The sequence below is a fragment of the Oncorhynchus kisutch genome, linkage group LG3 (genome assembly GCF_002021735.2).
Source record: "Oncorhynchus kisutch isolate 150728-3 linkage group LG3, Okis_V2, whole genome shotgun sequence".
Lineage (NCBI taxonomy): Eukaryota > Metazoa > Chordata > Actinopteri > Salmoniformes > Salmonidae > Oncorhynchus > Oncorhynchus kisutch.
This window is the reverse complement of record NC_034176.2, coordinates 63,003,024-63,027,722: the sequence shown is the minus strand read 5'-3', so window position 1 is coordinate 63,027,722 and position 24,699 is coordinate 63,003,024. Positions and strand designations below refer to the sequence as shown.

General features: G+C 45.1%; 1 protein-coding gene across 3 annotated transcripts in view; it reads left to right on the top strand.

The window, feature by feature from the left end:
- LOC109886935 (SH2 domain-containing adapter protein F) overlaps positions 1–21,455 on the top strand; it is a 115,011-nt gene extending 93,556 nt beyond the window's left edge. For 2 of the 3 annotated variants that reach the window (XM_031810358.1, XM_031810352.1), the window contains 3 exons: positions 14,758–14,935; positions 15,146–15,265; positions 20,730–21,455. In XM_031810358.1, coding sequence (XP_031666218.1) covers positions 14,758–14,935; positions 15,146–15,265; positions 20,730–20,916 — 485 coding nt within the window. In that variant the 3' untranslated portion in view covers positions 20,917–21,455. Of the gene's footprint in view, positions 1–5,554; positions 5,720–14,757; positions 14,936–15,145; positions 15,266–20,729 lie in introns of all 3 variants that reach the window. The other variant, XM_031810344.1, reaches the window with a different exon arrangement.
- The last annotated feature ends 3,244 nt before the right edge of the window (positions 21,456–24,699 follow it).

Sequence of the window (24,699 nt, the reverse complement as noted above, 5' to 3'; positions counted from 1 at the left end):
GCTCAAGCTCTGAGCTGAAGAAATCCTCAGTATCGAGCGAAGATGTTCATCAGTCAGACGTCTCCTGTGAGTTGTTTTGGTCATCTTCATCGAGGAGAAAAGTTGCTCGCATAGATGAGTGCTGCCGAACATGGAGAGCATCTGAGCAGCTTGGGTGCGGAGCTGAGGCATTGTGTCAGGGATGAACCGTGGAAACTGTGCGGCGCCCACAGCATCATACTTTGACTTCAGCGTGTCGTTGCACTGGAGTTCAATCAGCTCCATTTGGATGTTGGTTGGTGCATTTTCCACATCAACTGCGAAGGGATTACTAAGCAGTTCAAACTTGCATTTCTGGGCATCGAAGTCGGCAAATCGCTGGCTAAACTCAGCGGCGAGAACACTGAGTTTTTCAGCAAACTGTGCGCATGGGAACACGGCGGTAGAGATCTGCGCTTTTATGGATTGGCAGCAGGGAAAATGGCAAGGGTTTCCTTGCAGCATCTGATTCTCCCACAGGCACAGTTTAGTTTTGAAGGCCCTCACTGCAGCGTACATGTCTGTGATGATGCGCCCCCGCCCCTGAAGCTGCAGGTTCAGCGCATCGAGATGGCTCGAGATGTCACAGAGAAAGGCCAGCTCACACAGGAACCTTTGCTCCCGGAGCTCTGCTGTATCCTTCCCTTTGGTTTCCAGGAATTGACATATTTCCTCACGCAGCTCGAAACATCTGTTCAGTACTTTTCCTCTGCTTAGCCATCTCACCTCTGTGTGATACGGCACGTCTGCGTATTCCGAACCACACTCCTCCAGAAAAGATTTAAACTGGCGGTGATTTAGACCTTTGGCTCTTATAAAGTTAACTACCTGTGTTACTGTGGTCATAACATGTTCCATCTTTAGGGCTTTGGCACACAGTGCTTCCTGATGTATGATGCAGTGGTAAACAGTTAGCTCACCTGCACAGTTCTCTTCCCGCATCTTCTCCCGAACCATGCCCACCAGTCCACTCTTTTTACTGCACATCGCTGGCGCACCATCTGTCGTTAATCCAACGAGTTTATCCCACGGCAGCTTTATTTCAGTTACACATTTGGAAACCTCCTCAAAGATTTCCTTTCCTGTGGTTGTGCCATGCATTGATTTGAATCCTAATAGCTCCTCCGTAACATACAGATTTGAGTCCACTCCACGGATGAAGACTGACAGCTGAGCAGTATCAGATGCGTCGCAGCTCTCATCCACAGCGAGGGAGAACGCAACAATATATTTTCCCTTTTCCATCAGCTGGTCATACAGATTGGTGGCAAGATCACATGTGCGATCAGCTACTGTGTTCCTGCTCAGGCTCACGTTTGAAAATGCTTGTTTTTTCTCTGGGCATACGAGGTCACAAACCTTCATCATGCACTTTTTCATGAACTCTCCCTCATTAAAGGGCCGGGCTGATTTTGCGATCTCTGCTGCCACTATATAACTAGCCTTTACAGCAGCCTCGCTTTGTGATGTGGCTTTTTTAAACATATTCTGTTGTGAAACCAAACTTCTTTTCATCTCCTCTACTTTCTGGCTCCTTTGAGTCATGTCCAGGTCCTTGTATTTGTCATGGTGTTTCGTTTCATAGTGTCGTCTAATGTTGTACTCCTTACTTACAGCCACGTTGACTCCACAAACAAGACAAACAGGTTTGTCTTTTACATATGTAAACAGATATTCTGCCTCCCACTTGTCCAGAAAGCTCCTGTTTTCTGCCTTTCTTTTCGCCATTTTTGGGAAGGGTTAGCTCGCTGACAGTTGTAGCGTCTATGTTGCTATGACTACTGTCACAGAGGAGAGAGCGTTTCTGGGTCCTGTCCTGATTGGCGCGCGAAAACAGCAGAGCATTATGGGATTTGTAGTATTAGTGGTGAATGCGCTGTATAATACCGGCGGGCCAGCTCTAGTAGTAATTTGGTATTGTCTCGTGGGCCAAATATAATTACCCCGCGGGCCAAATTTGGCCCACGGGCCAGAGTTTGACACCCATGGGCTAACGGATTGTACCGGGTCTCAGCTCCACCTCACTCTCATTTGGATCATAGGTGCCTGGTCTCGGCCCGGTAGGACCCGGAACAATTTAACCCATGTGCATACCCACATGAAAAAATACCAGTTTACTAGGCTAAAATATACTACAGTACTTACTTTAGCTTTCTATAATAAACTGTAGTATACTGTGGAATACTATACACCGTGGTATCCCTCAATTATGTGTAATACTTACTATGGAATTTTGTAGTATACTGTAGTAGTACAGCATTCTCTGCAGCAACAAAAAAAACACTGTAGCCAATACTATAGTAATGTTCACAAAAACACTACAGTCTGCAAAACACTACAGTTTTTTAAAACTATACTGCAATTCAGTAGCCCTGTGGTTAGAGTGTGCGCCCTGAGATTGGAAGGTTGGGAGTTTGATCCCTGGCCCGAGTGATACCAAAGACTTTAAAAATGGTACCCGATGCGTCTCTGCTTGACACTCTGCATTAAGGAGATAGATTGGGAGTAAGGCCCTGCGATATAGACTAGTGTCCTGTCCAGGAGGTGTACTTGTACATCAAGCTGCCTCATGCTCCTGCTCCTATGAGCCATTACGACTCGCCAATGCTTGTGCAAGAATATTTACTATATACTACAGTGTTTAATTTGCATATACCCTGCTCATTCCCCTCCCTCATATCCCAATTTGTGCCACCAATAAGTGAGAAACGTACATGCCAAGTATATACCATATATTGTGTTCCCTACAGGTGACAGAAAAGAGCAGAAGCTTGAACTATCCGTTCAGACCTCAATACAACCTTCCTATAGGTTATGGAACATTTGCTCAGTAGGTTTCCTCAAGCATCTGCTTCTATCCAATATGCCCTGGAGAAATCAACATTCATCCTGACTGAGAGATAAGGTCCTGAAAATTAGTAGAATGGACTGTATAGTTGTAGAGAGACTCTGTGAGAGACCGTGTAGAGCAGAGTAAACCCCAGGGGGTTTTGTTAGAACGGGGTGAGCTGGGCTCTTTATCTTCCTCATAATGCTCAAGGCACCTCCACTGTCACGGAGTCCCACGGGATGTCATACTGAGTAAGAGAGCAACCTTCTACTCATGATTCACCTCTTCCCAAAGCAAAACCCATGGATCACTGTGGGGACATGTCAAAGGTGAGGCAGTGCCAACTAAAGGACCTGATGCCTGTCTGTGCCAGCCCAGTCATACACACACAGACCGTTCTATCTGGCACACAGTACTGCGCAGTATGTGTGACTTGGATAGGCCGTGGATAGAGGCTCCAGAGATGTTTGAGTGCAAATGTCTTTGTGCATTCTCTGCTGTGTTTCAGCCTCTCTCATCACCTCAGCCTGAAAAATTAGGATGAAGAATTTGCCCTCATTGCTCCCCAGTCCCAGGCAGGTCACTTCACACTGTGTCTCAGAGCAACGCGTCAAGGCCTTAAGATGCACTCATCCGTGCCGCAACATAACATCCAAGTCAAAATGTATTCAGAAAAGGCTCTTGGGCTGACAGAAATTGAAACAGGTTATAGGGTAAGGGAGAATCAGACACCTGGAGGTTTGAAGACCGCCACTGTACTTCTGCCACTTGAATCAGTTGACCTTTCTTTTAGAAGTGGCTGTGTGACCGCTCACCTACACTATTGCACTGTGTAGAGCTAAGCTGAGACCGACCTGTAAGAGTGGGCTTTTCATCCCCAGAGCAAGGCTGCGTAACACTGCAACGCCTGCTACTCCCAAAACAATTACATGCTAACCTGAAATGAGAATTTGACTTTTAATCGCTCAGCGGTGAGGCATCCCAAGGCAGGAAGTTATTATATTAGCTGCTAGTGCTCTGACCTTTGTCCCAACCCTATACCTCTGTCTTATTTGCCTTAGTCTGAGAACCAGGGATAACTCTCTCTACTATTGGCTGTCATAGTGAGGAAAGGACACCATCCTTGGTGAGGACACCATTAAAGTAAGGAAACTTCATTCCGAGAACACCATTCATAGTAAGGACTCCATCCTCATGTGAGCCCTTGTCATATCAACAGTCCTTCAGCCACATTACTCTCACCCTGCCACAACAGCACTAAGGCTGAGGTATTTAATTGCTTGTCCAAAATAATATTCTGTTTTCCCTCTTCATCTGCAGAGATGATTTCCCCCCTCCTCATTAGCATGTTCTGAACCCCAGCTTTTTCCTGCAGGCCAGAACAAGGACAAGTACATAATGTGTCCGTTCAACTCCCAGAATAAAAGCTAGTTTAGCAGCCTATAAAACCTGACAATAGACAGTGAGAAAACTCCCAGCTTTTTTGTTTTTTTCATCAGCAGTGGAAATAGCAGTCACTCCACCTGAGGTGGGTGATTCTACATTAATGACTTACTTGGCATGAGGATAGTAAAGAATTAATTGGAATAGGGGTTGAATGTCATTGTTTTTGAGACAATGGTTAGACCGGAATGTATTTGAGCTAGGCATTCTGTGTTTTTTTTTCTACTTTCAACAATGCATCTTACTGCTTCTACTACTATTTTATGAGGGCAATTCAATGATGAAACATAACATCAGGACTCTATTTGTTTATCCAGAGAAGGATGAGACTTGACAGGCAACATGTCATTCCTAGCTGTAGAACTCCCTCCTGCACAGCCAGTCCTGTTTCCCGGTTACTTTATTAGCCACTGCAGCAAACAGACCAGCAGCTCCCTGGTGGATAGGGAAATGCACTCCCCTTCCCGTCCCCTTATTTATCGAGCCTCCTGTGCTATTAAACAAGTGGGCCATTCCCAGTGAAAGATGGGCCGGCGCACCAGCACTCAATTTACTCTGGTAATACCCCCATCTGGACATGAGCGATACATTACTGAGGGGCTAGGTCTGTGGGGTGCCCCCTGCCATTACAGTACAATGGATTCCACTGTGTCAGGCACCAGTAGAGAATCTTGTATGTTGCCCTTTATCTTATTGTGGAGGCAGTTTCAGAGTTTGTAACTCAGTTATGAGCCATACTAGAGCTTGTGTTGTCCGTGAGGCTATTGACACGAGCCAAGTCATGCTCAGGTCTTTGATTCTGTGTTTTAAAAGCCTCATTAGTAACTCTCTTCAGCCACTTTCCATGCTAAACCTGGAGCGTAATTAATGACTCTGACCTGCAGTTGAAAATTCCACTGGTTGACTCCTTGTAAAACGTCAAAGAAACATGTAGAGGCAAAGTGGAGAGGTCAAAGAGCAGAGTCTGTCTCTCTCTCAGGTAAACTAATACTCCTTCCTTTTCAGTCTTGCTCTCTCCTGGTTTCCCCTGCTGTTCTATTGACTGCTGTGGTATACTAACCTGACCTGTACCTGTTACTGTCCAGCATTTCTCTTACTCTGCTCTCTTCTGTTTTCCCCTTTCCCCCTCATCTCTCTCTTGATCTTTCTCTACCTCTATCCCTTTATCTCTCGCGTGTTTTCTCTCTTCTCCCTTTCGCTCTACCTCCCTCTCTTCCACTCCTTCCCTCTTGCTCCCGTCCTGGTGACCTGGGCTGCCTGCAGTAGAGATTAAAGTAATCAAGGATCTGCCGTGGCCCCCTCCTGTCGGTCAGCTCAACCACAGTCCTGCCCTGGTCCTGCTGGAGGGGGTGGAGTCACCCCCCGCTCTGCCCCCCCAGCCAGCCCAGCACTCCCCTGGACACACTGCCTGTGACCAGCACCACCATGGTGGGTTTTGTTGTCCCTGTCCTGTCTGTCCATCTCACCACCACAAGAGAGGCTCACCCAGCACCCCTTACCCCTTATCAACAATGTCCCCTTGCCTCTCTCTCTTGCCATATCCATAACCATATCTAATTTCCATGGCTCATCCTCCTATTCCTCCTGTTCCCTGATAGGGTACTGTACTGGTGACCTGTCATTGTCTGTCAAAGTAGAGAAATTGCATGGGCGACAACATACCATACAGTTGTAAGACAGCATTCCATTCACTATGACAACATACCATACAGTTGTAAGACAGCATTCCATTCACTATGACAACATATGAAAACAGTAACAGCCAGTTTACTGTGTGACCTCATCGAGTGAGGAGGAAGTGATTGATCAGCTCTACAGTATCTTTAAATCAGTTTGACGGTTCACATTATCTCTGTAATAACTGCCCTTTTCCATCTGGATTACATAGGGCAGAAAATCACTATTACTAGCCAGGTTGTGTGGACGAAGGCTCATTACTTTTAATGGTGCTGAATTGCCTTCTGAATGGGTAATTGGAAGTGTAGGTGAACCATAATGCCACTGTCAACATAGGCATAACTGTTCCAAGGCAAGCATCCCCTTGCCCACTGCTCTTTATAGATCATTCTTGTTTTGTAACGTGTTGTCACTCATTTTATGGCAACACTCAGCAAGAGACAGTAACCGCAGCAAAAACCAACCGTGCAACAGATTGTCTAGTGAAATGCACACTTGGCCCTCTGATTGGACCAGCAAACTGTCAATCAACACAGGTCGGGTGCACTAGTGAACATATTTCTGATTTGCTGTACAGCTATAAAATCGGGTGCAGCACAAACATGAAATTGTAGAAAGAGGATTGCCATAATAAATTGTTTGGTGATCAAGAATATTGACTGTTTACTTTGCAAGCACACCAGGAATGGGGCATCGGGCAACAATTAGACCGACTAGTATAGGCCTACTGGCCATTTGGTTATGTCAAAATTGCTTGACATTGATAATTTACATTTCAAGCTTGCATTAAAACAAATGATTACTGTGGTGAGGATACACTATAGTCTCTCCACTTGAGCTCTCCATACTCCCGCCAGCGGAGAGAGTTTTCTTGCTCTCACACGTTTAAATGCAATGCTGTATTCCATATATAATCCTACTGTGTTTGCTGGCGTTTCATCATTCCGTCCTGTACCGTTTATTGCTACACTTGTTTGATACGATCCATTTTAATTTGTCATACCATTTCTTACCCTCTGAGTGGGCGCAATGTTTATTGTGCACATGAACGTTCGCAAGACTCCTGTGGTAGAAGTTCTGTTTATTTAATTCAATGTATGGATTCTTTTGTTCATATTTCTCGGGTTATGTCCGAGTTCCGTGTGTGTCCTACTGTATGTCTCTGTCATTCTGGTCGTGTGCAATAGGAGCGTGTCCCAGTGCGCATAGAAAAGGCTACGTGGCCTGCGCGCCAAGCTATGGAGGCAGTACGTTGAAAAATATGCATTATTTTCTCATGTATGAATGGTGATGAAATTAATAATCATCAAGTCTGATTAAAACAAATGTACAAATGTTAGAATGGATGTGGAAATTGCTTTTTACATTGTAGAAACAGTTTATTGGTTGTAATTGCCAATTGGGTAATTGTATGGTCCTGGGAGTGGTCAAGTGCTTATATGTACCTGTAGGAGCTCCTGTTAGATGGATTCGATTTGGTTTCTCAAGGGGAGGCTGTACTCTCTTGCCCGCTACCTATGTCCGTTCAGATAGGACAGGTTATGCCTCATACAGAAGCTATTTTCTTTGGACTGTGTATATTTGGTTACTCTACTTGTGTATTTGTATGATATGGACTTTCACCATTGGATCGCTGAGACCTGTAAAATAAATCTACCCTCTGAGCACGTCAACCTGCCTTGCATTCTGCTGATGTCACGCCCTGACGACTGCTACAAGATCCCTATTTTACAATTACATCATGTGTTGTAGACAAATTTATTGAAAGGGCTGTCTGGTAGCCTCAGTAAATAGACAAAGATTTGCAGTCATTGCATGTATAGATGCATTTTTAACTTGACTTTTTTTAAAAACGTGTCAACTTGACTTCCTCTTAGAATGCACGACTTGGGCTTGACTCGAGACTCGACCCATTCTACTTGAGACTCACTTGAGACATGGACCTTGTGACTTGAGACTTGCTTGTGATTCGGTTAATAGTGTCATGGTCCATTTCCTATTATGAAGCCTCTGTGTGTTTGCCAATGTTTGCAGCTTTTCCACAGCTCTACAATCAGTAACTAATTATCCAGGGAGAGAGAGAGGAGAGGGGCCATGTGTAGCAGAACTAATACTCAGGCTGAGGCTCTGTACTCCCCTGGTAGTGTAGAGGGGGTGTACTACTGTAGAGAGACCAATGGAGACTGGGGTTTAAATAGGAAATGTGTTTGTCCTTCATACTGTTCTATCCATTCCAACCAGTACAATGAGCCATCCTCCACCAGAGAGCGTGCCTGTAAAATGAGCTGGCTGTGTTCTGAGGGTGAGGACAGGGCAGATGTCTGATTTATGCCCCATAATACCTTGGGAATGGCTCCACTTCCCCCATGCATGGTATATGAGTGGGTTTTAGTGTGGCGTCTGGCTGAAAGAGGATCCTCTCTCTGTCTGAACTCCCACCACATCACAGGGGTCAGATGTTGGATATAGAGACTGGGGGTGGAGGGCTCTCTGACCTTCCTGTGAGTACAATTGTAGGGCTCTCACCACCTGTCGCCTCTGGCTACAGGCAGGCCTCCACTCAAACATGAGGACAGAGTAGGTAGAAGTTGTTCCTTACCACTGCCACAGGGTCGGATGTTTTGACATCCTCCTAATGGTTCGAGTTGAGTGTAGGGTAATTAATCTGATCCTAGAACTGTTGTTGGGGGCAAAAGCCAATGCTCCTCCTGGTCGTAACCAGGTCTCCAGGTTACCAGTGTTACCAGGGCCATTATGATGTGTGATTATGGACCTGGATGGAACAGTGCCCAGTACAGCCGAACAGAACCTGTCTCACCAGTTCAACATCATTATCATATTTAAATATTGTCTGACAGCCGTGACAGTAAAGATATTACATCTGCATATAAATAGAAGACAGTCCTTTGTCTGGATGTAATGAAGAGCTTTTGCCTTTGTTTTCTGATGTGAATTGATTGTCTGGGTGTTCAGGCCATTCTCTTACCTTCTCGTCCCTTTGTCTCACTGGAATACAAAACAATGTAATTAAAAGATATCCAGATTTCATTTTTGTTCAAGGAATCTGCAGGCTTTTAAGCCTTTGGAGGATTGTTCCTTTGTTTTTGGGAAAACTCGTCGGGATACGTTTTGGGATTACATCGAAAAATAACGTGCCTTGATGTTGAACTCGTCAGAGAATAAGACCAGTGGGTTCAGCAGATCCTATTCGACTTCCCCTGGATGTCAACAGAAAGCAGGGGTTTTACAAGCTGCTCGTTCTCTCCCATGGCCTTGTATGGTTTTATGGTTTGATGCTCACAATGTGCCATGCATTTCAATGAGCCTTCAAACCTGTTAATCATTTCACACATCAAGCTGGAAATCTTAATTGTAACCCTATAATACAGCAGTAGATCTCCAGCTTTCCCCACTGACCAGTGAACTCACTCTTTGGATGGAAGTACCATTAGTAAATGAGAATTAATTAGCTGGCTTAATTAGTAAATGTGCTGTGTGGAAGGTGGGTGGTTGTCTCAGTGAGAGGAGGCAGTAGTGAGTGGTTTTCAGCTTGCTGGATTCCTTTGTCGCTCTATCTCTGCTCTGCTTTGGTCTAGGCATGTTCTGGTCCTCTCTAGATGTCCCTTTGACCCTTTGTGGCCAATCAGCTCCCTCTCCTTCCTCTCTACCTCCACCCCCCTCCCTCCATCCCTGCAGCCTGTGTTTTGTTGGGAGCCTGTAGAGATAGGTGGAAGGCTGGAGAGGGTGGGCCCTTCAACCATCCATCACCGTCTGACTGACGGTTCAATCTGATACCTAGATTCCATTTGCTCTGCTTTACACGCCACAATACAGGTCGTGTAGACAGGCTGGCAGACACACACACAGAATGGCGTGTGTGTGCGTCCGCGTGGGTCCTTCCATCACTCTAACTGCCCCCCAGGGCTCATTACCTGTGTGCCAATCCTCTCTTCAATCCCCTCTTGTCTGTCCTGAGTGTGAGCGGTGGAGAATGAAAGGGAATGAGTTTGGGCTACGTATTGCCAGGAATCAGCCAAACTATAATACCGCTGCAGCTCCAGCTATTGTGGGGGAGACGGTTGGCAATCATAGAAGACACATGCTCTTCACACTCAAACAAATAAAATGGTCGCTTTTTTGTTGTTGTTAGTGGCTCACTCCTTAGTAATGCCTCTTTGAAGCTATCTGCGTTGCCTCTGAAAAGGCCTGTTCTGACGGTAGAGGTTGAGTGGTGAACGCCGCTGAGGATAGCCATTCACTCTGCCTAGGTGGAGTCAAAAGCAAGAGAAGAACAATTGTTTAATCACACTGAGCTGGTTCCTTATGGATCTGATGTTACTGTAGATGTCAGAGTTTAATTGAGGTGTTTAGGAATTAGTATTAGGCATAATTACAGTGGGATTGAGAGCTCTGAATAGGGCTCAGGTGAACGTCAGTCTAAACTATCACCATCAAACCAATTATAACAGACTTTAGTGTTGGTTCATATTCCTTCATAGCCGTAGACCTGGAATGGACACAGACATTTGCCAATGTCATGTACTGGTATGTGATAGCTGATAGCATCAAGAACGTGTTCTGTCTGCCACAGTGATGACAAATAGCTGACCGAAAGTTTCCTCAAATGGGAACTCCTCGTGTTCTGATAATACTCTCACATTCACAAACACATACTGACACACTCATATAGCACACACCAACACGTTCAGAGCACAGGAGGCTGGTGGCACCTTAATTGGGGAGGACGGGCTCATGGTAAAGCCTGGAGCGGAATTAGTGGAATGGTATCAAACACATGGCTTCCAGGTGTTTGATGCCGTTCCGGCCATTTATTATGAGCCATCCTCCCCTCTGTAGCCTCCACTGTTTCAGAGATACAGCGGCCATTTTTTTTTTTATATAGAGATACGGAAATACAATATATAGACTACAGCAGTCCCTCTCCTGCTGTCTCCTCCTGTGACATTATTGCACAGACGTACACACAGGGGAAGGTTTGCTGCAGAGCTACAGATTGGCTGTGTCCTGGCTGACAGGGTGAGGGGCTGCAAACACGCATCTTTTCCCACCCGGTCAGTCTCCATGGAAACCCTATCTCTCACACATACATTAAACATATATGGATCAGACTTGTACGGTTTACAGAAACCGATTTGTGAGCATGTATCCTCCATATTTGACTTTTATTTAACAACGGAGACTAGCAAAGCAAATCATTTTGCCTCATTTATACTGTACAATGTGTGTCACCTTTAGACTCAACTATGTATTAGTGCTATAAACTGTATCATTATCATTTTGTATAGCCAAGCCATGGAACTGTGTTTACACAGGCAGCCCAATTCAGATTATTATTATTTCTTTGGCACAAATTGGTATTTTGACCAGTCAGATCTTTAGCCAATTATCTGGGCAAAACATGAGAATTGGGCTGCCTGTGTAAACGAAGCCTTAGTTTATTAAATAAAATAAATACTTATTCACATGAACAATAGAAATTAGGTTAAGGGGAGCCCCTGGTGGTCACTGGTGGAACAACATGATCATGTATGTATGATGTAGCTTTTTCCAGTGGTAAGCACATGCTGTGCATGCTTCAGGGATGCTCAGAATAGGTTTCTGCTCTTCAGTATGTAGCTTAGCATCAGGCAGAGTTAATTGCTTCTAGTTGTGCATGTCAGGCATTTACATGAGGTTGTTTCTAGAAGACATCTACATTTATTGATTCATAAAATATAAACAAATGCAACAATTTTAACGATTTTACTGAGTTACAGATCATGTAAGGAAATCAGTCAATTCAAATAAATTCATTAGGCCCTTATCTATGGATTTCACATGACTGGGAATGCAGATATGCATCAGTTGGTCAGACACCTAAAATAAAAGTAGGGTCATGGATCAGAAAGCCAGTCAGTGTCTGGTGTGAACACCATTTGCCACATGCAGCGCGACACATCTAATTTGCATAGAGTTAATCAGGCTGTTGATTGTGGCCTATGGAATGTTGTCCCACTCCTCTTCAATGGCTGTGCGAAATTGCTGGATATTGGCGGGAACTGGAGCATGCTGTCGTGCACGTCGATCCAGAGCATCCCAAACGTGCCAATGTCTTGTGAATATGCAGACCATGGAAGAACTGGGACATTTTCAGCTTCCAGAAATGATGTACAGATTCTTACGACATGGGGTCATGCATTATCATGCTGAAACATGAGGTGATGGCGGCAGATGAATGGCACGACAATGGGCCTCAGGATCTCGTCACGGTATCTCTGAGCATTCAAATTGACATCGATAAAATACAATTGTGTTTGTTGTGCGTCGCTTATACCTGCCCATACCATAACCCCACTGCCACTATGGGGCACTCTGTTCACAAAGTTGATATCAGCAAACCGCTGGCCCACACAACGCCATAAACGCTGTCGGCCATGTGCCTGGTACAGTTGAAACTGGGATTCAGCCATGAAGCGTGCCAGTGGCCATCGAATGTGAGCAGTTGTCCACTGAAGTCGGTTACGACAGCGAACTGCAGTCAAGTCCAGACCCTGGTGAGGATGATGAGATGAGCTTCCCTGAGACGGTTTCTGAAAGTTTGTTCAGAAATTCTTTGGTTGTGCAAACCCACAGTTTAATCAGCTGTCCAGGTGGTTGGTCTCAGACGATCCCGCAGGTGAAGAAGCCAAATGTGGAGGTCCTGGACTGGCGTGATTACACGTGGTCTGTGGTTGTGAGGCCGGTTGAACACACTGCCAAATTCTCTAAAATGAAATAGGAGGTGGCTTGTTGTAGAGCAATTAACATTAAATTCACTGGAAACAGCTCTGGTGGACATTCCAGCAGTCAGCATGCCAATTGCACACTCTCTCAAAACTTGAGACTTTTGCTGTGTGACAAAACTGCACAGTAGCCTTTTATTGTCCCCAGCACAAGGTGTACCTGTGTAATGATCATGCTGTTCAATCAGCTTCTTGATATGCCACACTTGTCAGGTGGATGGATTATCTTGGCAAAGGAGAAATGCTCACTATCAGTGATGTAAACAAATTTGTGCTCAACATTTGAAAGAAATAAGCTTTTTGTGCGTATGGAACATTTCTGGGATCTTTTATTTCAGCTCATGAAACATGGGACCAGCACTTTACATGTTGCGTTTGATACGTTTGTTCAGTGTATAATGGTGGAAGGACTGTAAGGACTCTCAATGTTACAATAGCTTTACAGAAAGTGAAACGCTAGCCTTTGACTGGAGGTGTGGTCGAGACTAGACAAGCTTATTCCACCTCTCTCCATCGATAAGTTGTGATTCCAGCGGCTCTTGTCTGTCTGTCTGGAGGAGCTATGTCCACTCAGTGTAGTTAAACCCAGGCCTGGAGTGAGATTAGCCCTTGAGATGAGTGGTGGCGGGGGGCATACAATCACAACTAAGAGTATGCTAAATGAACTGCTTCCATCAGAGGCTCATCGTTTGATGTTGCTCCACTCCTCTTGAAGCCCTAAAGCGGTCTTCAACATTCTGTCAGTGACAGACTGGTAATGTGTTTGATGTTGAAGGGTGTCCTCCGTTTATTGTTGGGGGTAGCAAGCCAAGGCAACTGGAAATGGGGCTCTTTCCAAAGGATAGTGTGACATCAACTACAGAAATGACCTGTGGAGTAAAACAGCCCACTCTCCTGTGTCAGTGTCTCTGACCGCTGACCACTACCAGGAAGTTCTGAGGTTTCAACTTCTACTCCTGGTCCCCTCCCACCCTCTGATCTCACATCAGACTGTGTAAATAGGGAGATTGAGTAGCGTGTTTCTGTTTGGTCTAAAAGCACATCTCTAACTCTGTCAGGGTCGTGTCAAGATTTGGATGGATCACCTCCGATCCCCCATCAGGCCGAGCAGCAAAGCCCTGAGAAGTGCCAACTTCCAAAGGAGCCTGTCTATTCTCTAGTTGGTGACCTTGGCACTTTTCAAGGCCTGGCTCAATGATTAACCTGGACTAGTTTGTGCATGTTGTGTTTTCCCTCCCGTCTGGCATTGTGTACACAGTGTGGCTGGATTGATTTCTGTCTCGCTCTGCCTTCATCTGTGAAGTTCCTTGAGGGGGATGTGTTGTACAGAGTGGTGCGGTGTGTGTTTAAACACTGAGGCATGGTTGTCTCCTCTCATTAACACGTCTCACTGCAGAACAGTGCATACAAGCCGGGAAAGACCAGGAGGAATCATGAAAATGAAGTCACAGCGGCCCAGTGTTTCACAGATATGCCTGATGTTTTGAACACATGCTTCTCTGAACTCAACGCCACTTCAATTGCATTGCTTGTAATTGATGAGTGCAGGAAACACAAGATGGATTTCAATGGTCAGATTGTTGAAGCTAGAATCCTTAGTTGCTACTTCCATTTTAGACTTATAATGTCATGAGATATACCCATTGATTCTTGAACAATATAACTTGTAAATGTGTCATGAGCTTAGTTCAACTGTCGTACCCCGTCAGGCTCCAAAATATCAGCTTGTTTTTCACTCGGTTTACAAACTATGTAAACAAACACTGAATTGCCTCAAAACATGGTTAAAACTGTAATTATGATATCATAGATGGTCTGTCCTTGCATCCATAGCCCTATGAATTTGAGTGGTTCCATTTCTCGAGGCCCGTCCCTTAGCTTTATACAGAAACGGAGGCGGGGTGTCCAGTGTTCCAAGGCTGATGTTTGAAATGTCTCCAGGATGTCTCTATTGAGATGCTGTTGTCTTGTGATTCTCATATCTGGCTGTGTCTCCTTCATTTACAGTCCAGTTTGAAGGGGCGGAGAAGTCCAGAATGTCGCCCACCAGGGAGGGTAAAGGAGGGCGTCCGCCACGCATCCACTCCAGTTGCTGTCTGGTCAACACCAAGATGAGCTCTCTGGACCACTGCAGTGCTGCTCTGGGGGAACGCATTGACCCCTCCATGTCCCTGGAGAGCCAATTGTAAGTTATCCTCCCCTACCGTCTTTCTATCCACAGAATTATAATGACTAGTCATTCTATTCCTGTGATTCTCTCTATGGATTTGGTTCTTTTGTGTTGGTTCTTCTGAGGTAGAGCTGTGGAGATATTTGATTGTCTTTTGATGTTAGATAAGACACCTTCTCCACTTGAAACTCTGCTATATCCTCCCTCTTCTCTCTCACCCTGTAGCTGGTACCATGGAGCGATCAGCAGGACGGATGCAGAGTCTCTGCTGAGGCTGTGTAAAGAGGCCAGCTACCTGGTGAGGAACAGTGAGACCAGCAAGAACGACTTCTCCCTCTCACTCAAGTAAGACCCTTCCCATACATACTGTCCACTACACACAAGTAATCTGTGTACAGTTGATGACACCCTCTCACACACTAGAGAATATCCAGCACCTGCTGTGCCTTCAGAAGTATTCATACCTCTTTTGACTTATTCCATATTTTGTTGTTACAGCCTGAATTCAACATTTATTATTTAGATTTAATCCACATAAAACCCCATAATAACAAAGTGAAAACATGTTTTTTTTAAAATGTTTGCAAACTTATTGAACATGAAATACGGAAATATCTCATGGACCCACAGGTCTTCCTCACCTCCTACCTACCTGCTGACTGTCTCTTCAGTATGGTTATACACATCACCTTTAAGAACCCTGTCCTTCCTACATGATGCCCTCCCACCTCCACCAGGTAACATCTCTAGCCCCGTGGACTTGCCCAGAACTGAATTCATAATGCCCCCTTAGCTGACCTCTGCCCCCTGACTGTGACCTGTCTACAGGCCAGCGGAGGGTCCAGGGGACAGGCCCTGGTTGGTTTAGTCTGGTCTGACATTTAGCTGGAGGGTAGCTTAAAGGGTCTCGCTGCACAGCTGGCATTCACCTCCACAGGGCAGTCACATCCCATCGACTCCGAAGGCTCTGAGGGCTCACACTACCGCAGGGAGCCAGCCAACTGATGAGTGTCAGCGGGCTGCCATTTCACCAGCACACAGCAATCCCTGGCTGAGAAAAACATTTCACCACAGGGGCAGAGAAAGTGCCTCTGATATGAGCTGCAGAGAGGATAACCGCTGGAGTTATGGCCATGGAAGACAGTTGTACACTATTATTGTCACCTTTCTTCAGATAGAAACTGACATTTGTGCTCTTTTGTTATTCACAATAAAGCACATATCTGTCGATAAAGTCAGCGATAGATTAGATACGTTGCAGCAGGAGGAGATGATGCTGTCCAGAGCTGCTCCACTGCTCCTCACACTGACTGACTGCTCATTTCATTACCAGAGCTCTGGGACTCTGCTCTGGCCTGCCAGGGGACACACACAGGGAATTAGACTGGTGGGCTTGATTGGACAGACAGTGCTGGGCCATTGGCTGGACTGTGGTGCAGTAGGCTGGTAGGTCTTATTGGATAGACGGGGCTGGGGTTGTTTGTGGTGACTTTATTTAACTAGGCAAGTCAGTTAAGAACAAATTCTTATTTACAATGACGGCCTACCCCGGCCAAACCCGGACGACGCTGGGCCAATTGTGCGGAAACCTATGAGACTCCCAATCATGGCCGAATGTGATACATCCTAGATTCGAAACAGGGACTGTAGTGATGACTCTTGCACTGAGATGCAGTGCCTCAGACCGCTGTGTCACTCGGAAGGTCACTAGGACACGTCCCATGCTGTGTCTGAGGGGGTGGAGGAGAGGAGTGTTGTTGATCTCCAGTAGCAGCTTTCCTTCTCAGCTAGAGCCCACGAACTGTGACCTTTCAGCCAGCAGCACTGAACCTCTGACCCTGTCAGTCCGGCTGCCTCCATGGCCAGTCACTGTAGTAGAAAGTCATATTGACTCTGAGTTCAAAGTTCAAACACGTAGACTTCTGAGTGTGTCTAGGACCACCAATGTCAATCCCAGAATAATGGGACTAATCCAGAAAGGAGTGATGGAATGAATTGCTCCGTGTCTGTGTGCTTGTGAACCATACATCATAGTTGTGTAAAAGGCTGTTTACAACACACTCTTTGTTGGACCTCCTGCACAGATCAGTGGAGATGTCATCCACACAGGACAGAGGGCAAAGGCAGGAAGGCAGATATTTCTAAACCGCTCTGGTGTGTGTGGTGGATCATGTGCCGGTGTCCTGCCAGCGTGACTGTTAGTTGTGCAGTACTGGTAGGAAGCAGAGGAGGTTGTAGGGTCATTCAGATCAACCCAGTAAACAATCAGCGGGTTGATTCATGGAGTCGGCAGTGGGGAGGGGGTGACAGAGTTCAGTTACTGAAACCTCTGTGGCAGAGGCTGGAAACCCAATGTGTAGGCCAGATACACCATGTTGGCAGATGCTGAAACCTCTGTGGCAGAGGCTAGAAGACCCTGTGTTTAGATACTCCATGTCTGGAGCTGCTGAAATATTCATGGGGCCAATTCGGCGACACGTTTGTGCTTTGCATCATTGATGAAGGCCCAGACTTTCACTAACCACCAGTCCCGAGAGCCTTTTGACAGGGAGAGAGGGTACCTTGTTTGTCTCTCTTCCTCTCTCTCTCTCTCTCTCTCTCTCTCTCTCTCTCTCTCTCTCTCTCTCTCTCTCTCTCTCTCTCTCTCTCTCTCTCTCTCTCTCTCTCTCTCTCTCTCTCTCTCTCTCTCTCTCTCTCTCTCTCTCTCTCTCTCTCTCTCTCTGAAGATGAGTGGTCTTCTAGGTGCATAAAACACATTTAGCCTCTCACTGGTCTCTGAGAGCCGTAGCTCTCCCTCCTCCCCCAGGGAGGGGTTTTACACAGCCGGGTTTACGGGCTGACTGAGGTAGAAAATAAACTGTTGATGAAAGAGGAAAACAAAGATTTATGCAACAAAATGTGTTGATGCTACAACACATGAGAAACTATAAAGCCTTGGAGTTGTAGAAAGAACAACAAAAGCTCTCCGCATTGGCAGTTGAACTCATGTCAGGAGAGGCAAAAGTGTCTCAGGAAAGTGTCTTTGTCTTTCTTGTGAGAGACAGTTTCTCCCAGTTTGTTGTGGAGTGTGCAGTTCAGTGTGCGTGCAGTTCAGTGCACAGTTCAGTACGTTTTATTAATGCATGTTTTCTTCCTGGATATTACCACAACCGGAATGGTTCCCAAATGAAACACGACAACAACACAGCTTTGTGTTATGTACAATATAGTTGACCTATAATGATCAGAACCAACCACATTCTTGTTTCTAAAGTCACTCTCAACCACGAGGAACAGGTGTGGTCATGTCCTGATCATGTCTGTAATCCTTCCAGTCAGACACGCTCTGTTTGTGGCTGCCACAGTATGTATTAAACCGGAAGAATAGCTATTCAGGACATTTCCTGTCCCACAATGCTTCATAAGGTCATGGCTTTCTTTCTGGATCAGTATCTTCTGTTGGGTGAGTTTTGGCTTCTCTGAAGCCATGGATTTATTACGTTGAAGCATCATTCGTGGTGCAGTCTAATATATGTAGAGAGGTAGGTAGAGATAAACGATGATGGCTGTCAGCCTATTTCTCTGCTGTGAGGATGAGAGGGTTCAAGTGAAAGTCATAGACCCCCGGTGAACAGGACACCAGACCTCCAGAGGGAAATTAATCCCGATTAGACAATAAAAGCGCACAACTAAATAGGATACGATAACAAACACAAAAGGCCCAGTATTGTCAAAAATAGCCCTACATTTCTGTTATCAGACAGCAGTGAGTAGTGGTCTATTGCGCCATTGTCTCTGAGTCTCCACGGAGCTGAAACGCGATAAGCGTAGCTAAACGCTGACGGGGAAGAAAATCTTAGGGGGATTTTAAAAATGTTCCTATTGATGTGTTTAGCTTTTTAAGTGGTGTGCTCGTGTAACCCAAGGCCTGTCTCCTCAAGCTGTTGATAAATCAAACACACTTTGCCTTCAGAGTGGCCTCTCCTCTCCTGGCCCAGCTTAAGAAGCAGCAACACAGTGACTGCATCCCAAATTGGCACCCTAATTCCCGATATAGTGCACTACTTTTGGCCTAAGCCCTAAATGGGGAACAGGGTGTATTTTGGGATGTAGGCAGTGAACAGGCTGTGTGACTAGAGATATCTGTCCTCATCTACTCCAACCAATAAACTTTGATTTGATGAACATCCTGGTAATGACAGAGATGTATTTAACTGGAGGAGCTGGCTGGCTGATCAGTGATGGAGGAGGCTGAAACTAGCTGTATTTACTTCACTTTTATATCAGCAGAGAAACCCTGCAGTCCTCTCCCTCAGCTCTCTTATAAAACGATCATCCACCTCTCCTCACGCTAGATGCTCTCAATCTCCCTCGTTTCTTTTAGGGTCTCTGTCTCCCCCTCTCCGACTCCTCTCATCTCCCCCTCTCTAACCATCATTTTAGTGCAGAAACTATACATGTCAAGGCTGTGACTTGCCAGTCTTACAGCAGCAATGTGTTGAAGAGAAGATATGAGAGAATTCTTGTTGACTGTCCTTCATCTGCATTGGTCCTTACTAGTTTCACCGTGTCACACTAAGGTTTTGTCTCTTGGTTCATGAACTGATGAAAGATTTGACTTACAGTAAGTATTTGCCTCTGTTTTGAGAAATGTCATTTTTAATTGTTATTGTCCCTTAATTGAACCTGTTAAATGTCCCCTTGATCCTAAAGTTCTCTCCATAGCTTTGTTTCTGCTGGTGTCTTAGTGAGATGAATATGGCTTCAGGCTTTCCAAATGTATTTATAAGATAAGGGAAGTATGGACATCTCATTTAAGATGCCCAGCAATTTGTGCTTTCTGCTGATAATGCACACACACACACACACACAGAGACAGAATGGATAAGAAAACATATTTCCATCTTCGAATGCCACTCCCCTCTTATGGGAACAGGAAGTAATTGCAGTCCATCACTGTCTGGCCTTTATTCCACTGTTTTTTATTTCTGTTGACAGGAGAGGCGACACCGGCTCTGCTAAATATTGTATATTTTTCCTAACTGTGTAAATCCTCCGGGTGAGCTGATTCTGCAGTATCTTTGGCATTGCACAATGCAAACAGAAGAAAAAAAAACTTTCTCTGGGACCATGAGTCTGTGTTTAAAAAGAAAAAGAAAGAAAAAAAAAGTTTTCTGATAAATGGTCTCCTGAGGACTTTTCCGCTACCCCCTCTACCTCACCATCTACCTCTTCTCTCTCTCCCTTTTCCCCCTCTCCCCCTCTTCCTCGCTATCTTCCTCTCTCTCTTTTTCCCCTCTACCTCATCATGCCCCTCTTTCTCTCGCTCTCCTCCCCCGCCCCCTCTCTCTCTCTCTTCCTCTCCTCCACTCCTCCTCTTCTCCACTCCTCCTCTCCTTCTATGTGATCAAAGGCCTGTGTCACTGCCCTTCTCCCTGCAGCTTCTGTCTAGTGCAGCATAATGGGTTTTATACAGCCACATTTCTCATTAAGACAAGGCTCCAGAGCAGGAGATTACTTAAGAGCTGTAAAGCACACAGATGCAAGGCTCCGGCTCAGCCCTAGAAATACCGAAGGGAGCACAGCCCAGGGAGCTTTTCATTTGCTCTGCATTTATTAACTGGTGTAGCCTAAGTGATTCTTCCTGGCTGCTCATTAGACTTGTAGCACTCTCTACTTACTGTACGTATGAGCACGCAGTATGTGACCTGGGTTCTAAACCAGCCCTACTGTACTGCATCGGCTGGGAATGATCTGTCACACTGTACCGCTGGGAGATAAAGCATTCATCGTTTTTAGAGCTGAAATAATGTTTTCTCTCTCCTTCTAGGAGCAGCCAGGGCTTCATGCACATGAAGCTGTCGAGGACGAAGGAGAACAAGTACATCCTGGGTCAGAACAGCTGTCCCTTCGACAGTGTCCCCGAGATCATCCACTTCTACTCCAGCCGCAAGCTGCCCATCAAGGGGGCCGAGCACATGTCCCTTCTCTACCCCGTGGCCATCAGGACACTATAGTGACACGTCCTTCCCCAAAGGTCACACAGGGGTCAGGGGTCAGATGCCCTCTCCTGCCACCACCCATGGGAAACCCTGTCACTCTGCCTTTCTCCTTCTGTATGATTGGTCTGAAGGACAGAGTTCAAGTTGGCGGAGGAGGCAGGGATGATGATGATGATGATGATGATAACACAGCTCACCTGTCATCACCCGCCTGATCGCAGACCAGCTATTAACTTTTTGTTTGTACTTGCTACAACATTATCATTGCATCATTGACTGACACATTATCTGCTGACGAGCATTGTTTCACTGATCCCACAGCTGCTTCCTCAACAGTACCACTCTGTACCAATCTCCTCCACACAAGACCTGTTCATATTGGATTTGGCTCCATGTTATGCTGAAAGTGTTTATTTAGTGAGGGGAAGCTAAAGATTGTAATGACCTTTATAAAGGAAGTGGGGAAGGCACATTAATGTATTGGAGTTGGGTTATATATGGGCACTCTACAGTGGCCGGCAAACTCAATAAACCTGCCCTGTGTGAATACTTTACCCATCAGTGCAACAACAGTTTAGTGTTTAAGTGCTGTAAGGTCTACAGACTGACGTCTGTCTCTGTCTAATCCCGGGACTGTAATTTCTGATATCCTTCACCACGGGTGTCCCATTGGTAGGACAGTGTAAGTACAGCTCTGGTTTGACAGTCAGCAGACTGATAGATGGATAACTATGTTACACAGCAGTAGCACCATTGGCTAAATGAGCCAGAGATGGGTGCCTAGTCTCAAAATGGGCTAAATTACCTTCCCAATCTGCCATCATCTTTGTATGGGTAGAATGGAATATGCCTGCATTGTCTACCTCAGAAAATCAATTTCATTCGTGAATCTGCAGATCAATAGGTACAATGGGATTGCAGATATTGATCCAACCCCCACCATGCAACTCCGATTCCCAACAAATTGCATCTATGGTTTAAGAATATGTTTTTGCATAAACCAGTCAATCAGATAATGTTTTTGGTTCTTTTTTAAAAACGACATTTTACAGATCAGCATTTGTATGTATAGTCACTATGAAATTGTGTGATGTCCGTAACAAATGTTTGGTTAATGCCTTATAATGCATGGGTTGAATCAGTCGGATTAGATCCGCTGATTTCTAGAGTTCTGCTTCTTTCAACGATTGTTCTGTGACTGTAATTTATTCTGGGGTAATTCTTCTTATTACAGATGTGTTACTCCTCTCTGTGAAGGCCTGCCTCGTGGCATCCAGCCCTCACTATTCTCTGCCATGTGATCGTGTTTGGCCAGAGCTTGAACACCCCGGACCTGGTCTCATATACTGTGGTGCTTCGCTTTGTGTTTTAGTAAGTTCTGCTTCATGTGTCCAACTGCCTCTGTGGCCTGACTCTGACTCTGAGACACTGATGAGTGATGGTGTCTCGTGACCAATGGGATTGTCCAGCCTCACATAAAGACTGTCTGTAGAAGCCCCATGGACCAATCGGAGGATTCCATTTTCCTGGATGAACTCAGACCTCCAGTCTGTCATAACCCATCTATTTGTTGGAATTATTTAATACACACCTTGACTTCTCCCCTGAACCAGAGGGATTGATGTGTCCTTTAAAATCTAAATGTTAATAAGGAGAGTGCTGAAGCATGCTATGCAATCCCATAGCCAGTGGGTGGCATCATTGCAGATGTGGAAATCAAAGGCTGTCCTCCAATTGGCATTTCCAGGGAATTATATGAGTGTTTGCTGGAGGTGAATTGATTCTGTTGGTAAGATAAGGGAACAAGTCAAGTAGGGTTGCATACAGCAGCAATGGTTCCCAAACTTTTTTGGTTACTGTACCACCAACTGAACTGTACTCTGCCCGGAGTACACCTGAAGTACCCCCTCATGTGCATTTTACAAGTAGGCCTATGGTCTCATGAGTCTTTTCAAGGTACTCCCTGTGGATAGACCAAGTATCCTCCAGGGGTCCTAGTACCCATGGTTGTGAACCACTGGCATACAGTATATGACTCTTCATGGCAGGTTTAGGAGTTTGTCAATGTCATGATTAGACTATCCCACACCTTCAGGAGGTAACTGATGTTGACAGAGAGGGCCATTGTATGTAATGGAGGGAAATTCTGCTCACATTTTATTAATTAAATAAATATATCAGTACCAGTCAAAAGTTTGGACACACCTACTCATTCAAGGGTTTTTCTTTATTTTTTTTACTATTTTCTACATTGTAGAATAATAGTGAAGACATCAACTATGAAATAACACATATAGAATTATGTAGTAACCAAAACAGTGTTAAACAAATCAAAATATATTTGAGATTCTTCAAAGTAGCCACCCTTTGCCTTGACAGCTTTGCACACTCTTGGCATTCTCTCAACCAGCTTCATGAGGAATGCTTTTTCAACAGTCTTGAAGGAGTTCCCACATATGCTGAGCACTTGTTGGATGCTTTTCCTTCACTCTGTGGTCCAACTCATCCCAAACCATCTCAGTTGGGCTGAGGTCGGGTGATTCAGCACTCCATCACTCTCCTTCTTGGTCAAGTAGTCCTTACACAGCCTGGAGGTGTGTTTTAGGTCATTGTCCTGTTGAATAACAAATTATTGTCCCACTAAGTGCAAACCAGATGACGTATCGCTGCAGAATGTTGTGGTAGCCATGCTTGTTAATTGTGCCTTGAATTCTAAATAAATCACAGACAGGGTCACCAGCAAAGCACCCCACACCATCACACATCCTCCTCCATACTTCACAGTGGGATCCACAAATGTGGAGATCATCCATTCACCTACTCTGGGTCTCTCAAAGAGACTGCTGGAGTTGTCTGTTACTTGAACTCTGTGAAGCATTTATTTGGGCTGCAATCTGACGTGCAGATAACTCTAATGAATTTATCCTCTGCAGCAGAGGTAACTCTGGTCTTTCATTCCAGTGCCGGTCCTCATGAGAACCAGTTTCATCATACCGCTTGATGGTTGTTGCGACTGCACTTGAAGAAACTTTCAAAGTTCTTGAAAAGTTCTGCATTGACTGACCTTCATGTCTTAAAGTAATAATGGACTGTCATTTCTCTTTGCTTATTTGAGATGTTCTTGCCATAATATGGACCCTATTTGGTGAAAGACTATCTTCTGTATACCCACCCTACCTTGTCACAACACAACTGATTGTCTCAAACGCATTAAGAAGGAAAGAAATTCCACAAATTAACTTTTAACAAGGCACACCTATTAATTGAAATGCATTCCAGGTGACTACTTCATGAAGCTGGTTGAGAGAATGCCAAGCATATGCAAAGCTGTCATTAAGGCAAAGGGTGGCTATTTGAAGAATCTCAAATATAAAATATATTTGGATTTGTTTAACACTTTTTTTGGTTACTACATGATTCCATATGTGTTATTTCATAGTTTTGATGTCTTCACTATTATTCTACAATGTAGAAAATAGTAAAAATATAGAAAAATCCTTGAATGAGTAGGTGTGTCCAAACTTTTGACTGGTACTGTGTGTGTGTGTGTGTGTGTGTGTGTGTGTGTGTGTGTGTGTGTGTGTGTGTATATATGTGTATGTATATGTATATATATATATAACACACATATACACAGTCGTGGCCAAAAGTTTTGAGAATGACAAATATTAATTAACATTTCTGCAGAAGGCTTCAGGGCACCCAAGAAAGTCCAGCAAGCGCCAGGACTGTCTCCTAAAGTTGATTCAGCTGCGGGATCGGGGCACCACCAGTACAGAGCTTGCTCAGGAATGGCAG